The following is a 17935-nucleotide window of genomic DNA, read 5'->3' on the forward strand; positions in this document are numbered from 1 at the left end:
ATTTGTATTGGATAAAAAAGAATTGCGTTAAAAAAGGATTTGCACAGGAAGAATCCCTTTGTGCGCACAGACATTTTCAATTTTCATTTTATTGCGTCCCAATTAAAACTGCTTGTTAAACAACAATGTTAAAATTTCAAACGATGTTATCTTGAGATAGTTTTAAAGGAAGTACTCGTAGCCCATTTGAACCTGAATCGTGTTAACTACTCGATCGAGAGAACTGTTTGTTTCAGATACTGATGTTTTAAACGATTAGAATACGAATTTCAATGATATTCAAAACACCCAATCTGCTCGAGTGTTGCATGGTACTTAACAATATATTCTTGTAGCGGTTTAAACTCGTTGAAGCTCGTTTATTAAATGATGACTGCTTCTAAGACTCTTCTGTCTTCTCGGCTTCGATCATTATTATCTTCACTCATCTTGAGAAACAATCTGTCTTCTACCGAACAAATCGTACTGCTATTAATTGCTTACGACAAGGTACTTTAATTACATAATTTTTAGAAACTCATTTAGAATGGTTCGATATAATATTTACATTATGAATAACTACTTTCTTCCTAATACGCTACCGGACATGATATTAGGACATATATTCTATATATCCGCGTTATATATTTGAATATCGTATATTTTTTATTAATATTTCCTAAGACCATATTTTTTCATTCTTCAACATCGCTAACTTATCTCCCACTCTTATGTATGCTTCTTAACACGCCAACTTAACCATTATTTATCGTACAATACCCCAATAAAATGGGAATAGATACAATAGTTATCCGAAAATAGCAAATATTGTCCTCCGTATTATAAACATTGTAGAATAGCAAAAATGACACGGACAAAACTAATTATCTCAAAATAATTCTCCCTTCTACCAAGCGCCAAACATAAAATCCCAACACTCCGCTTCTAATATTCCAAAAGGAATAATCTCCATCTCCCTATTAATAATCCTGTCAGTACTTCCTACGAAGGTAGAACCAGAATCCACTGTCTTAAACTGCAGGTCACTAGGTCGACTTCAACATCACCTAACCGCATTCGTGGTCGCCGCGGACGTCATCGAGGATTCACGGTCACAAAACCGCGAACTATAATTTGTCAATGGGAGTGACGGCTTCGTTTAACTCGGGAGGTAACTTTCCATTGTTCAGTGGAACAATCGGGAACCGTGGAAAGATCGTGTCGTCTGCGTGCGGTATGAAGGCGCACAGTTCCCGCAGACATTTGCATTTGCACATGGCAGCACTCGTGGCGCTCGTTAATAAGCAGAGAATCCCAAACAGAGAGAAACAGTCCGATTAAGCATATCGTTATAATGGCTTATTACATTGGCTGGACGGCCGATCGATGGCCATAATTCCGCGAAATTAATTTCCCCCTTCTGCGTGATACGTTCCCGATAAACCTACTAACTCACCTATCTCTCTCGACCTCTCATGGCCTCTTCGTCCTCTCTCTGTCTCTTTATCTGCGTTTGCAGCGATAGAAACACCACAACTGGCTGCAAGATGCCTATCGACAACGGAACATTGTCGCATCTGTTACACGGGACGTTTTTGCGTGGTGAGCTCGCTTTCGAACGATTTGCGCCACTGACAAACCTCTAATTACGCGTCCGCGCAATTAGATTACTATCCTATTTTGCATATTTCGTATCAATACCGCTTATTTATCTGCGGCTAGTTTAAGTAGGCAGAAGCGTAGGCCGCGCGACCTCTTCGTTTGATTATGCAGCTGTGCAGAAATGCCAATTTTTTGGGAAATAGTTGCGAGGATGTTGCTGTTGGTTGGTTTTAGTTCGTGTGGCTGATAACGCAGGCTGTACTGGTTTCTGTGTAGGGATAAGAAATGGTGAATATGTATGAGGTATAGGGGAAGGGTGAATTGGTGGAAAATTTTTAGCGTTTGCGGTGGGGTTTGGCTTGGATTCCTTTTAGATTGATTGGCGGGAATTGATCTTGATTTAATCTCTTACTTTTGTAAATATTTTTAATGTAGAAAAATGGTAATAAAAAAAATAATAAAAGATGTTTTAATGAAATGTATTCGATTACTTTGAGATACGATAAAAATTAAATGAAATGTTTTTAATGTTTGCGATGTGGTTTTTCTTGGAATGGTTGGTTATTGAATTGATCTTGAATTGATCGTGATTTAGTAGTTTAGCACAGAACATTAAAAGACGTGCTTTAATGGAAAAGTATTTGATTCAATCGAAATGAAAAATTCTACAGCTTAGCAAATGTAGAAAAAAATCAATCATGGTGTTGGAAGTCTAGATTCGTTTAATGTATTAATCCAAGTGTGAAATCCATTTTATTTTATTATAAGAAATTTCAATTTACAATAAAGTACGAAACGTGATATTAATGGATTTAATAGCTGATAAAATCCAAGTGAAAATCTCAATTTACACGGAAATGGCGTGAACGCGACAAATTATACAGCGTAATTATATAAAATTACTTAATTACATCGCGCATCGTAAATTGCTCGCAGTTTTGAAAATTTAAACTGGATTTCGTAATCCCGCGAGGCGATGTAGCGGTTTGAGGAGTGTTTTTGCAAAGCCCATGAGAGACGAGAGAGAAAAAATTGCTGCAGCTACGAAAGCAGCAAGCTAACCCGATAATTTCCGCGTTCCACTGCAGAGAATTCCTTTCTTTCCCTTTACCAATTACGTCATAGGCCGACGTTCCCATCGGTATATCGAATTCCCGACGTCATCGTGACGCGAACATCGTTTCCTGAACGTTCGACTCGTTTTCAATTGGAGCTTTTCCAACGATATCGCGATAGGATTAAGGCTCCAATGGAATTTCCCCATCCGTTGTGACATCGTAAACCAGCTGGCTTTGTTTGAACATCTCCCTCGCGAACAATCGTACAAACACATGCTGGCTTCTTCTCAGGCGTATAAATGGAACGCGCGAAATAAGATTTCCACGCGACAAGTTAAACGTATTTTAACAGTAACTATTATTTTCATTTTCACTTATTCCGGACGTATTGGTTGGTTAATTAAGTTTTTATTTTATTTTACTTATTATATTGCAAATTTTTATATACATTTATAAAAATTTTTTAAATGGAATAATATAATAACGTAGAATGCAGACAATATTGGAATATATATAAAATATTCGAGGCGGGGTATTATAACATATGTCTTATTTTAATCACTGGATTACGGACGTTTCTGCATTTATAGGAAAAACATAATATGCAAACATATGTATATGAAATATTCATGTTAAGGCACGTATTGTCATATTTAGTGGGTGGAACAAATCTTTATTTCATTTTCAGCTCTTGAATTACGCTCATAGAATTATGAAATTTCATAAATCTCAGCAGAATATTGACCAAATTTCTTCAGATTATTTTCTAACTTTTAATTTTTAAATCTACCTTTATCCTCCGATATATCGTTCAAAATTAGTATTCGTAACGTTTGCCACTTTCTATAACTACAACTTCCTAAAATATAAGTTAATAAATACACTAAAATAATATCTAAGTGCGCATGCGAAGTTCATTCATAGCTTTTCATCTTTTATCTACATTCAATACGATAAGTATATCTATACATAATTTTCGATATTATAGCTCAAATACTCACGATTTTCATGTAGTTTATGAGTGAGTATCCGTGGGGCCAAGTGTCGGTGGACTCACAGGAAAGCGGTTTAATGTCGATCTGTTGGGATGTATCCAAATCGTGCAGTGCTTTCGCAAATAAGTGCACGGCGTCGTACATCAATGACGTTTCAGTCTACAAGATTCAGAGACAATAACCAAACATATTACTCTCATGATAATTAATAAATCGTTGGAACAAATTTTTGAAATAATTTTTACATAAAAATCCGTGTCACATAAATCAGATTACATTTTCGAAATATCGATTTCTATGAAACAAGATTGCATTAAGCTGAAATTTTCTTTCATAACAAATAAATTGTATTATTATTTATATTATCTGTGTTAGATAAAAACGAGACAGCATTGTGAAGATTTTTACGATCTTGCAATAAATAATAGTAAACTTTACTTAATGCATTTAAATTTCTTGAATTGAATTGAATCAAAATCTTCTGAAAACATCATTCAACAAGCAACGTCCTTGCTTGTATCGTGACTGCACTTTCTTCCCTTTAAGGTATACAATATCTTCATAAGATTTTACAAGACATCATTCCTGGAGCCATTTAACCGAGAATCAGGTCTGTTTCTCGCGTGTGTGGTATATGGTCAGATAGTTAAGGCAAAATTAAGTAATCTAGTTAACATGGAAATTTCACACTGAGTTTTGCAACCTGAGTTTTTGTGATTGAATTTATATACAACATGAGGCTTTTCCTTTAATATAATTAAGCTAATATAAAATATTCAAAATATTTCTAAAAACTTGAAGGCATAACCGACATGGAATGACCGTGGAAATTCTTCTTAAATTTTATCAATGTAACAATAATCAAATTATTATTGCTCGAAGGTAATCGCTTGGGAGCTTTATTATCTCCTCTTTATTAATAATTTACAGTCAGGAAACATCAAAGCACTCTGATTAATTATTATATAGCCGTAAACGCTGCAAGATTGCCAGTCTATACCTTAACACACATATTGTATTAAAAGTTTCAATTAACGTGAAAACACAGTACAAATTTTCTGGAAGTTCGTTTAAATTCACAGTACCTACCAATTCTCGAAAATGGCAATCTCAAGAATTTAATTTCACAATTCCTTTAATTTCCTGGGAAAAATTTTTCTAATACTTTTAACATAACATCTAGTTGCTCGTAATTTTAACCAGAGATTCGTTGCGTCTTACCTTTATGCAAGTGAGGTTGTTCTGTTCCAGCCGTGCATGAAACAAAAATATTCATTATTCGATTACAGATTCTTCCTGTAGTCATAAAATTACTATTCTAAGATTAATAATGATAGTGTAACATTAAACAAGTATATATATACAATGGAAGCCAAAAGAAGGTTTAAAACATAAACAAATGTAGGGAAATTTTATTGTTACAAACAGAAAACAATTTCAGTTACAGTCTTATAAATATTTATACCTAGTTATATGTTTACCACTATAGATTATCTTTTTCTTCGATTTCCTTATATGTCTTTTGAGCAATGCATTAATCATTGAACCTTTCTCAATATACAGAAAAGCAAAAAAAGAAAGAGAAACGAGTAACGATCAAAGCAACTAAATGACGATTACACTAACATAATCCAATTATTAGATACAAAAAGAAAAGGTTCAATTTTATACGCAGATGTTCTAATGTCGCAATTACATTCAAATTGCACGTTAGGCGCCAGAAAACGGATACTTAGATGAAAACGTTTCGCGTTTTAAAATTAGCCAGTAGGTTCTACGTATTTTATTGTAAGAAGGAAAAGTCCACGTTCTATCGATCAGAATCGATCATAGTGTCGGAAATAAACGATTGTCGACGTTTCTTTATCGCAGACGTGATCGAAAATTAATTATCCCCCTCGTGACCGTAACCACGGGGAAAATACGGTAAATGAAAACGTTCACGTGCCGCGGTGGAAGGATCGTGAATCGAGGTGTAAGTACCGACAGACGACAAATAACAGGCATTTCCTATCTATACTTACTACAGTTGTCAATAGCAATATGCGCGTACCAATTTATCTGTAATTCAACAGATATACTGATCATTTGCCACGTGCACGCGATCCTAATTAATTATGATTTTGTTAAGTTCGTGTCGCTGGCAATCTAGTAAACTCGAAAATCGAAACGATGTTTTTGTGGAATCGACTTAACGTCAACTATTATATAGAAATTCAGAATGAAATTTGCATTTGGTATAACGTATTGGTTGGTCCATATGCAATATTACTTTCTCAAATAAAAATAAAACCATATACTACACATAGTTCCTTTAAAATATTTTATACACTATCCCGAAGATTGATTCGGTTTCTTGGTATTTTTATTACAAGTCTTCTTTGAACTAATATGATTTATCAGTGTAAGAAATAAAAAAGTTCTTGAAATGGATCTGCTATTGTTTCTTCATCGACAGATTCCTTTACAATAATTTATGTACTTCATGGTAACATTGTATATGTATATACATATTACATCAATTATAAAATATCTTCATGTTGAGAATTGTGAATCTTGATGGCCACAAATATTGTTATGGGAACATTGAATTTACACTTGGGATTAATATTAACATAGTCGTATATTTATTTTATGGACGATTTCTAGAATATCCATCGATACACACTTGCACGCGTCTCAGCACTTTCTTCCATACCCGACTGTTAACCGACTGAACAGTTTACATTCATCTGTTTTCCACATACATACCTCCACACACTGATACTTACATACAAGTATTTCTTTTAACCCAGTCCAGCACACAAAATTATACATATCTCAATACTTCATGTAATATATAATACATGTGTTATATGAACAATCTTGAAGTATGTAGAATAGAGATAGTAATAGAAAAATAAGAATGAAGTAATTCAGGATATGGAGTTCACATAGACCCAAATGACTCCTAGCAATTCATTTCTTCGTCCAAATATCTTTTGAATCGTTTCTTCTTAATGTTATTTTTTAACTTTTTAAAACATTTAACAGAAACGAATACAGATATTACAACTGTCACTTCCTTCCAAGTTATCTTACGTATATAATTCTCTAAAAGCAAGTTATTTAAGTGGAAACGAGTCCAAGTTATCTAACTGTACCCGTATGAATACAAACTTGAAAGCCAGGTTAATTGAATTCATGCTTAACGATAAATACAGAAAATTCAAAAACACTCGAAACATTGGAATGAAGGGGCTATAGAAACTGGTTTAACACTATTACAGAAATAGTAACATGGTTCTGGGATTGAACATTAAGGTAGTTCTTTGTATCGATACTACACATGCCAGCAGACGTAGCTCGACAGTCGTAAAAGAAATTCGCGGACCAGTTCGAGGGCAAATTGAATTTCGCGGGACAGAATGTAGCCTGGGTAGCCGGTGAATCGCAAAAGGTTTCGCTATTCGTATCCTGCCACGGAAGCTTCCATGAATCGGCCAATAAAAAGAGACGACGAAATTTCAACTCGTCCGATTTTATCGAAACCACGCACGCATTCGAAGGCACGCGTGCTTATTATCGGATTCCATCCAGCCGAATCTTTCGGCTGCGCAAACCGTGATACGCGCCATCGAGGACCTATTCTCATTTCTTTTTTATCCATAGAACGATCTGAATTCTGGGGGAACTATTTCCAGACCTTCTACCTGATGAATTTTTCAATACGGTGCATATCTCGATCTATACTTTTCTATCGTACGTTTTTTTAACTAAAAAGAAGTTTTAGGGCAAAAAAAAAAAAACAAAGATTATGAAGGAGGAAATACACCGTTCTATGTAAGGTTCGCCATTGTCGAAAATTATTTTGCAGCGCAGAAAATACGTGTTGCGTCGTCAATGTTCACACGTGTAGTTCGATATCAACGACTTTTAAAATAACAATGTGGATTATATGATTGTTAAAGATATGTGTGATTACAAAGATAAGTGTAAGTGCAAAATGAGTCCATGTGGTATTTCTACCAAGTTTAATGTCTGCTCTGTTATGGTTATCATATTGTCAAAGTGTGAAAAGTGTCACGTCCGCATCTTCGTCCCCTTTGTAAAGGGATAAGATGTACGAAAAATTGATTCTGACAGGGGTAATTGAGCGCTGATTAATAAGGAATTTCTGGTATACGAGTTAGCTTTTACAAGTTTCCCTTCTAGTAAAATTGCATATAGAAAATCTGAAACTTTAAAAGTCTAAAATTAAATAACAGAAAAACCACGTTTGTGTACTAATATGCATAGATACGTAAACTTGGCATAAAATCAACCATTGCTACTATGTTAACAAAAATTATTTCGCAGCGCAGAAAACACAAACTTTTCTCTCGTAGTCGGTGCTCCATCTCCGAAGCTGATTGCTAAGCAAGCCTTCGCCTCTTTCTAGCCGCGAGATTTCTTCTCTTTTGAACTAAGATCGGTCACGTACCATCATTTACTCACATCCGCTCAATTTTCTTGCATCCATGTGCACGCGTATTTACATACTCGTCGCCGCTCTCCTAGCCAACGACTCGTACGGAATCGCTAATGCAACTCATGCTAGCCTTCGTTGCTCGTTTTCATCCAAGATCCCTAATGTTTCTTCCTTCTCCCTGCTCTAATTATTCTGCCTTCACTCTTTCTCCATTTCACGACTAACAACTTTCTGTTGCCGTGTAATTGAGCTGAATTACGACGAACAATAAACGCGATTTCGTATTCGCTGAACCATTCGCTACCTTTACTCGAAATCGAAATACTCCGTTCGACTCTCCGCTCCATGGAAATTACAGAGCTTTCCTATTTCGTTTCTTTTTAGATTTTTCTTTCTAACTTTTCTAGCTTCCTTTTAGGGTGCATTTTCCCCTGTAATAGAGAGGGCAGTGCGGAAAGAAGCTCTAGCGAAATAAATCGGGTTAATTGTACGTAGAGAGAATACAAATTTCATCGGGTACGTTCTCCCCTGGTACTTTCTGTCTCGCTGTCACGGGCTGGAACTCCTGGCCTGCTCTGGAACTTCTTCGAATGTTCAATGAATAAATCAGTTCAGTTATGAAGCACAGCTACCGGAGTAAGTTCGCTCGTGGTCTTCCACTTGAATATCTCTTTCGCGACTTTTACCACGTATAACGTGGCCCTCTTGATCACAGTAATGAATGACCTGTTAGCTAGGGCAAATTATTTCCTATTTTCTCTAATGATGCATTTCAATGTTGATATTTCAAAAACGTATCATGGTTGGTTAATTTTTATCGATGTAGTATTATAGGCAATTGTATAGTTACAGGGGAGGACACGATATTTAATCTGTTTATATGTACGTTACAAATGCATTACAGTTTTTGACTCAAGTGAAAAATATTACAGAAAAGAAATGAAGTATACAATTATTTTTTCAGGATTTTCTTACATAAATTAATAGTTTCAAAATACCGTATCATATATCTAAAAAGTGATACATTTGAGGGTCAACGTCAGAATTATAAAATATTTCGTTCATAAGGTCTGAGCTTCATCTTCATCTTCTCCACTTTCTTCGTCAGATTTTTATTTCGCAATGCTAAACACGATCCGTAATAAATTCCTCCAGACGAGAATGCAACGAATCCAGCCATGGATTGGCTTGTCTCACAAGAAGAGCCTTTGTAAGTCACCGCGACGTGGCTTTTTATTGTGGCTTCCGGATGCGTGGCAAGAATCGATTCCTCGTCGGTTCTATCCGTTCTTCGCAAGCAAGGGAATAGTGATGAGACGCTAGCCGATTTACTTGTCAAAACGTTGTCTCTCCCAAACGGTTACGAAGGATCCGAATTTAACGAAGTCCCGGCGAAAAAAGTGCATCCTCAAGTGCACCCATCGTTGACTTCCGCCGGGTCGTTTCCTCCGCGTTATGAACGGGTCAGGGATCAAACAAGCGTGGCCTTCTCCAAGGGGAAAAGAAATGAATGGAGGGTATAGGAAAGGCAGAGAGACCGTAGGTAAAAAGATATAAAGCTCGGCAACCTTAGAATGCCCCGGGGTGCCTTCCAACGGTTCCAGCCTCCATTATTTAACTGCTCCTTGGGCCGCTGATCTCGTTCAATTGTTTGCGTTTTCATAGGTGAGCTTGTGATCTTATTTTCTGCGTTTCTGTCGGTCCCACGTGATACCTTATCCAAAGGGCAACCTTCTTTCTAAGTTGAGATACCTTCGGAATATTTTATTCAATCTTATAATTGAGAGTCACTTCCACGGGAAAGTGGTACGAATAACAAAATATTAAGCTGGAGAAGACTAAATGAAATTGGGTTTTAGTAAATAAGATATGTATACTTTCGAACGTTAAAATGCATTACTATGATGCACTTTTGAAAGCTTGGAAGTTTGGAAGAAAATATTCTACACGAACGCATACAATTGCATTCATGACGAAATAATGAAATAACAGTAAAATACATATTTTCTTCCTATCGCGTTACGTATTTGCATCAATTTTTAGGTGGAACTCGACTGTTTGTAATATTTCGTCGATAGTTTAGTCAGTTTATTGGATCGTCAAAAGGGTACGATGTATTAGAAAATTTTCTTTATTTAAAATTTGTCATGAAAGACATAAAATATATAAGATAACATTTAACGTATTATAGCTATCAGCAAATATCTTCTAAATTAAGGCTACCACATTCCGACTTAAATTATTTTTTATTATTTTCAATCTTTTCCCTAGCTCCTTATGATCCGAAAATGCAGAGTTGCGGGTCTTCCATCAAATTCATCCATATCCAGACTCTTCATATAATGTGCGTCGACAAAAAAGTTAGGGCGAAGTTCGTGTGAACGCGTGAGGGCGTCGATGCAATTTAACCTTTTTAAGGGAGTGAAAGCTGGTTTTGGTTGTGGCAGATGTTGCTTCCCACGAGATGACCGAACGTTCAGATTTGCTGCTCAACTTTTCCGCGGTTGGTGCCGTGCCAGATGCTCGCAATGATATAATCTGCCTCCGTGATGCAGGCTCACGAATCGGTCGAACGACTAACAATTAGGAACGTAACTTTTGTCCTGAACTTGTTTGGATTGTAGCTGAACGTTGGCGATTATAGCATGCGAGAAAAGTTATGATAATGAAGTGAAACGATAATGAAATGTATGGAGAATGAAATAGAATGATTAGAAGACCCCAAGAATTTTTTATATTCAAAAGATGATTAAACAAATATAAACTTTGAAGAATATATTATATTCGAAAAACAATAAAAAAAATGATAGTATGATCTCAATTATTAAGAAATAACACGAAATTCATAATAGGCAGTAATATAATAATATTAATGTTAAAGTTAGTGACTGATTTTTAGTGCACCATATCTCCTCTGTACAAAAGAAAGAGAAAACAAAAGATAAGTTTCATCAGAGCCATTGATAATAACTCGTAAAATGAAATTTATTTCCATATAATCTAAAAGTATTTATTCATGAAAGAATTGAAAATCAAATTAAATTTGAGTAATATGTGACAAACACAATACCCTTTTTAAAAAATTTTAATTCCTTTTCATTTACTAATCACGTTTTATCTTTACCGCTATGAGCAAAAATTCGAGCGAAATAAATTTCTACCTTCATATTAAACAGCATAAAATACTTGGAGTAAATTTTGGAATATTCTGTTACTTACAATTGCAAAATTGTTTGAATAAAATGTCGAATAAACCGGCAAATACGGCAGGCTAAAAATTTTAGCACCCTTACTTCTACGTTCAATTGTATCATCAATCGTTTTAGTAATTTCCCTAGTCGCATTTCACCAATCGAAGCAAACAGAGAAAATAGGGATACCTAATGGGAATACTAGCGAGTGTGCATGTGCGTTCGCTATGTACGTACATATGGATTCAGGGGATCACACATATATACTCGTACACGTAATACGATGTCATTTCGTTAGCGGGTTTATATGCGGCAGAATGAGGAACACACGGAGGAAGTAGGTAAATTGCATAGGCAATTTCCGCGACGAAATTCGCGCGATCAATCGAATACCGCAGTGAAATTGGCTACGAATTAGGTTGACCTATAGAAGTATTGTAACTAGAAACAGTGTTCGTTCCCTACATTTCTTTTTCGCGAATTATAAAGTTTTACATGTATCTTTACGTAGAATAAAATTTCTAAAATATTTGAAATTGAGAAAGTTTCTAAAATGAAATTAATGCCTTAAGCGATACATTTATTAGCCAGAAAGCAATAATAATATCTTACTTTCGCAAAATAAAACATTTAAATCGGAAAATATTTATTCATAATAAAATTCGATGTATCTTTTGAACTCATATTTCAACGTAATGTAATATAGACGTCGACACGATTTGTGCGTATACATACATATGTATATGGGAAATTTACATGTGAAAATCTGTATAAAATGCATATAATATGTAAAAATATTTTAAAAAGTATCAATTTAGATTCTTTTTCTTTATTCGTATTTGCAAATATATGAATTAACAAAATATGCGTGTATCTCGAGAAATATCTTTGGAAAATGAACTATTGAAATAATGTTGCAATTTCATTAAAAAAAAAAAAAAATAATGGACGAAAATTTTATACAATTAGAAAATTTCGTCATAAATTTATATGACTATAGAAGAAAGTGCAATAATAATTTTCAAATTGAAAATTTTAAACCAATAAATTTGGAGGCTGCATAAATAAGTAGTAGAAGTCAATGTAACGCCAGCCAAATTTAACAGCGGTTTTCGAAAAGTTGCACTATCTACGTCCGAGATTTGTTACCTGTAAAACAGTGGGTAGTGTGTAAGAAGTTTGAGCTTTGTAATTTGCAGGACAAAGTTCTTTATGCACCGGATTCTTCCGGGTCCGCCGTTTCACTGAAAGGAAGTCGACTGTCGACTTATTTATGTGGGTTCCACAGAGCAGAAAGTTGAAAGCGACTTTGTTTCGGAACTTGAGGGAATCAAGAACGTTACAAACCAGAAAGTCAAACAAGGGTCACGATAAAGAGGTTTCAGGGGTATTTAAAATCTCTTGTGGCGATAACAACAGTGAGAAATAAATATATCATATTGTCTTGCAAGAAGGTCGACGATTAAAGAAATTGAAATCGGTAGAAAGAAATATTCACATTGTAAAATCTTATAATCGTTGCTTGAACAGTTTTCTTCCCTGTTTCATAATGAAGCTTTACAAAAGAAGTTATATTCCAACGTAACTTTACGGAAGTGAGTGAAGTAACTAATTCAAATTAACTAAAATATCAAAGGGGTTTAACTGCAAATGTTTTAAAGTTTCTTTCCTCTGTTTGAAAGAGGCAGATATTTTCCATGATTTCAATTCCCTACATTTAATTCTTATTTTATATAGAAATCACATAATCACAAGAAACTATTATATTGCTCTAACGTCACATTGCTTTAATTCCAAATTCTTGCAGAAGAGAAGCTTCCTTAATATTACAGTGTAGTACTGCCTATAAGTTTAACCAACCAATTGGTTTAAAACATTTGTAAGTAACTGTGTAAAACTCTCACAAATAGAAAATTGTATTAGAGAATACAGTCTGCAGAGTTCTCTATAGGAACTTGAAGGAATTGGAATTTGTATAAAACATGTATCACATAGACAAATTCCTTTAGACCTGTGCCCTCTTATGTGATATAATTAATTACAATTAATAACAAACAAGTCATAAGACATTCTTTTATTATAATTTCCCAATTTTATCATGACGTTTCTAATAGCAACTAGATTCCATCGAAATAATAAATCACGTTCGCATTACACACTACTCTCTCGATGACTAAATCAAAAAGTGTCAAATTCCAAACCAATGCTTAAATTACTTATTTATTACCCGAAATTTTGTAAAATATATCCACTTTAGCAAAAGAGTTCAACGGGAAACTAATCGCGGTTTCATCTTCTCAATGCCTTCATTTTTCCAACATTTCACCTATACACGTTATATATCAGGAATTCAATTTCCCGTGACACTTTTCGAAGTTTTCGAAAGGCGAAATATCGAATTATGTAGCACATTCCAGCTTATTCTCGGTCAAACATGAACAAGCGTACGGGTAACACCCGCTGCATTTACAGCAGAACGTTCCGCGAGTTGGAGGAAGATCGATGTAGCTGTCAAGCTGGCTTGTGCGGGAAGAATGTAAAATTAGAGTGTTATTACAACGGGCAAAGCGGTGGCAAGCGGCTAGCTAGCGTGCTCCGTTGGTGCGACGCGGAACAATCTATGCATTTGCATGCATACGGGACAGGTCTGATGAGTTCGAGCAGGCTCGTTCAGCGAGAAAATTACATCGACACCACAAGCCTGTAACTGTTAAAATCTTTCGCGCCGGCGAGGCGACGCGACGCGTCGCGGCGCTAATTAAGTTCGCACGCGTGCACGCTGAAATTTTGTCTGTGCTCCGTCGGCGTAACGCGCTTACGTTATGCGCGCTGCCACGCCATGAGAAAACAAACAACCGTTTTCAACTCAGCGAATTTGTACGCGGCACACTTCTGTTAAACGTCCCGTGTTGCGGGAATGTTCTTCAATCATACAAACGAATATAATATCAAAATCAGAATGGGTCTCAAATAAAATAGAATGAACTAATTAAATTTCAATAAACGTTGCAAATGGTTATACACGATTTTAAATTATTACCGCAATGTTTAAACGACCGAACTAATACAGGATGAAATTGATGGGTACGGTTTGATAAAAATTTAATTATCGTGAAAATCAATCTCTCCGCGGATAGTAGAAATATATCCAATATGATGAATATTCGAAATTTAGTAACTCGATCAATCGCTTCTATGTATAACTAATGACAATTATTCGAATTAATACGTAATATTAAGCGATATATTGTCGTACCTTGTTGGAACTCTGTCCCATATCGAGTTCTCGATTATAACGCTTCTCGCCGTAGATCCAATCTTGCACGACTTTCTGTATGTCTTGCTTCTCCGGATCCACTAATCGGAAGGCAGTGATATTGGTCCCGCCGTGCTTGAATTCCTCCAGATCGACGCTGTGTAGGTCCTGCAAGGAATTCGGTTCACTTTATGAATTTCTTGAACCGATTGCCGACTTTTTGCATGCTGCTGGACCAAGAATTTTATTGCCTCCCCACGATAAACGTTTAATATCACCGTCCACACTAGACGTTTGCCAGGAATTCTGAGATTTATAGAAGCTTCTATATCTGCGGATGGGAAAAATTGTCATATTTCCGATACTTGGAATTATTGTCGTTCCAGATCGAAGATACATATATGTGGTCGAATAATTTCTATAATCTTAATGTGAGAAAAATTTCATTAATGCTTGAAAAATAAAAATAAAAGAAATTTTATTTTCTGGTTGTGAAAAGTTGTATCCCTTGTAAGATATATTACATATTCAGTATAAACGACAAACGTAACTGTAAAATAGTAAGATTTATCAATGTGAAGGATAGATACATATAATTTGAGATATCTTTGAGTACATAAGAACCTTTAGCTTTATTCAGAGCTGCACTACATTAATTTAGGATTTCTTCCTATTTCCTTCGGAAAAAGCAGAGTTTTACTCCATGGCAAGTTAATTTTTGCAAATGTTGGTTGCCATTTTTGCAAGGATAGTCAAACAGATGGACACATAGAAGCAAAATATCAATTGGCAGACACCTTTCGTTAAGATTTAACTTTCGTCAAGATTTAAATATTTCAAAGTTCTTAAAACTGCCATTTAATATCATTATACACATATTCCGGGATAATATGTGGCTTCCACATATTTCTTTGTGCCTCCATATTATCCATAAATGGCTAAACACCCGTCTATTCGTGAATCAATAACATTCTGCTTAGAGATAGAGATAGATAGATAGATAGATAGATAGATAGATAGATAGATAGATAGATAGAGAGAGAGAGAGAGAGAGAGAGAGAGAGAGAGAGAGATTCAAAAGAATTACCCTTTCATAATCGCCGTGTCATCGTTCGATTCAATTCTCTCTCTCGCATAACTCAATCCATAATCACGTGTCCGACTACGCTTCCCAGGACAGATATTACTTGGCCGGACACGCGACGCCTATCAACAGAAATAGAGATATCTCGAGTGCGGAATGGAGCGAGCAGCTTCTTCACCGAGCTATCTACATCGTAGTGGCAGCCAGCGTGATTTAAAGTCGGCCAGCCTCAAAGCACAACTCCGCGCCGCGTCCACCTTTTCGAATGCTCAAGCAGCCAGCCACGACCATTTATTATCCTTTGTCCTGTGTCCTGGCCGGGATAGATAAGTTTGCCGGTTCCCGATCCGCTGTCCCCTACAATCGAACGATCGACTAGCCTCGCGATACACCAGGCACCGTGGCCGATCGATTCGAACTGGTGATCGATCATCGCCTCGCCTCGGGACGTTCGTTCATTCTTTACGTCGTGATATTGCTTCCAGCGACACACACAGGCCTTCCATTCTCGCTTCGGATCGATAAAATTACACGAATTTCAATAGTTTCGTATCTGAATAGGGTCCGAGTTGCCGAAAGAATATCGCTGGGAGCTGTTGCTAAGTTTTATTCAGGTTGTTCGAACATTGGCAAATTAGCAAACCTAAACTGTAGACATTCTCTCCTCATATAAAGGGAATTTGTATGATGTTGGTTGGTTGTTGTTTATGGTGTTGTTAATGGTGTGTTTAAGTTCCTATATAGTTATGAATGCAACTCATTATCAATTCACCAGTACAGAAATTTTGTTTTAGTATGTAATTACCGTTCATAACGAGTACCAATCAGTTGATCAAGATTACTGAAATTTTAAATTTTGCTACAGCGAAATCAGAGGAATGTCCTTTACTACCGAGCAATAATCCTTAACAATGACACATGATTTCCAGTAGACATATATGATAAATCTTCCTCCATAATACCCGGGCTAACAATCTCATATTCAACGACATAATCTCCCATAGTGCCACAAATTACTTCACCAACTAAATGATCATTTCTAGTCAACCAAATGCAGCAAATAATTTTATCATCTTCTCGAACGTTGATCTTAAGGATCGAAGACAATAAGAAACACGCATTAACGAGTCAATGAAATGCTTGTCGCCAAATTAAGCTCGCTCCATGAAACATTGATTCAGGAAGACACGAAGTTATGGCCGTTCGCGTAGACGCGGTCTCGCATTTCTAGGCCACAAATTTCGACATGACCCTCGAATTCTACGACGCCGACGTATTATCGCATCTCGCTGGTCATTACGGTTATTATGCCTGTTACGGTTATGATGATTGTTATCGTGGTTATAGTACCCGCTGCCATTAAGCTTCTTATTACTAGCGTTTAGTAGACGTAGCACCGCGCCACCAGTTCTGACTCCTTATTACCATCGAGTTATTTAGCCGCAGTCGTATCATCGCGTCTCCCATTTATATTCCACATTTCCCTCAAATTCCACTCATTTCAATTACTTGATGCAAATCGTTCGCCATTATCGATTTTAATATCATCGATTGTTGGAGAATACGAGGCTAATAGATTGATATTGCTAGACCAATCGGTCTTCAATTGTGATGAACAGCATCAATTTTTGGAAAATTTACTCTCAATAGCCTGATACTGCTAGGTCGATCGGTCGTTATTATCAATTAATAGCATCGATTTTTGAAAGATATGAGGCTAATAGATTGATATTTGTAGGCCAACCGGTTGCCAATTTTGATTCATCGCGTTGATTTTCAAAAGATATACGTTTAATAGATTGATATTTCTACGTCGTTCGTTCGCCATTATCAATAAATAACGCCCGTTTTTGGAAGATTAACGGTTAATAGATTGGTAGGTCGGCCGGTCGCCATTAACGGTCGCGTTTGTTCAATTTCAGAGGAACGCTGCTTCCACGTTATTTCTCCTTTTCGTTGTCGGTATATTACGTCGGTGATCATTAGACCGATGTAATAGAATCGCTATGATTTTATCGGTAATAATATACGCGCGTTGAATACAGCTGGCATCAAAGCGCAATTACAGTTCGTTGCATGAAACTTATTTACGTCAGGTATTTCATTTATTAATTCATTACACCTCGGGCAACATAATTTTACCGTTCGTCGAGCACTCTACCCAACCAATACTGCCGTATTTTCTTGCTTTCGCTTTGTTCCTTGCGAATAATGCGAGTTAGCCCAGAGAAATATGTGGTCAGCCGTTAGTTCTACAGTTCTTGCGAAAATATTTGAATATTTACCATAGAAGATTTTTACAATCTTTTATATCATGTGT

General features: G+C 36.1%; 1 protein-coding gene across 5 annotated transcripts in view; it reads right to left on the reverse strand.

Annotated features, from left to right (window-relative positions):
• Window positions 1–17935, reverse strand: part of LOC126919631 (glutamate receptor ionotropic, kainate 2-like) — a 283328-nt gene that overhangs the window by 26667 nt on the left and 238726 nt on the right. For all 5 annotated transcript variants that reach the window (XM_050729101.1, XM_050729102.1, XM_050729103.1 and 2 more), the window contains 3 exons: window positions 14532–14699; window positions 4856–4876; window positions 3641–3793 (listed from right to left, as the gene is read on the reverse strand). In XM_050729101.1, coding sequence (XP_050585058.1) covers window positions 3641–3793; window positions 4856–4876; window positions 14532–14699 — 342 coding nt within the window. The remainder of the gene's footprint in view (window positions 1–3640; window positions 3794–4855; window positions 4877–14531; window positions 14700–17935) is intronic.

This window comes from Bombus affinis, chromosome 8, assembly GCF_024516045.1.
Source record: "Bombus affinis isolate iyBomAffi1 chromosome 8, iyBomAffi1.2, whole genome shotgun sequence".
NCBI classification, from domain to species: Eukaryota; Metazoa; Arthropoda; class Insecta; order Hymenoptera; family Apidae; genus Bombus; species Bombus affinis.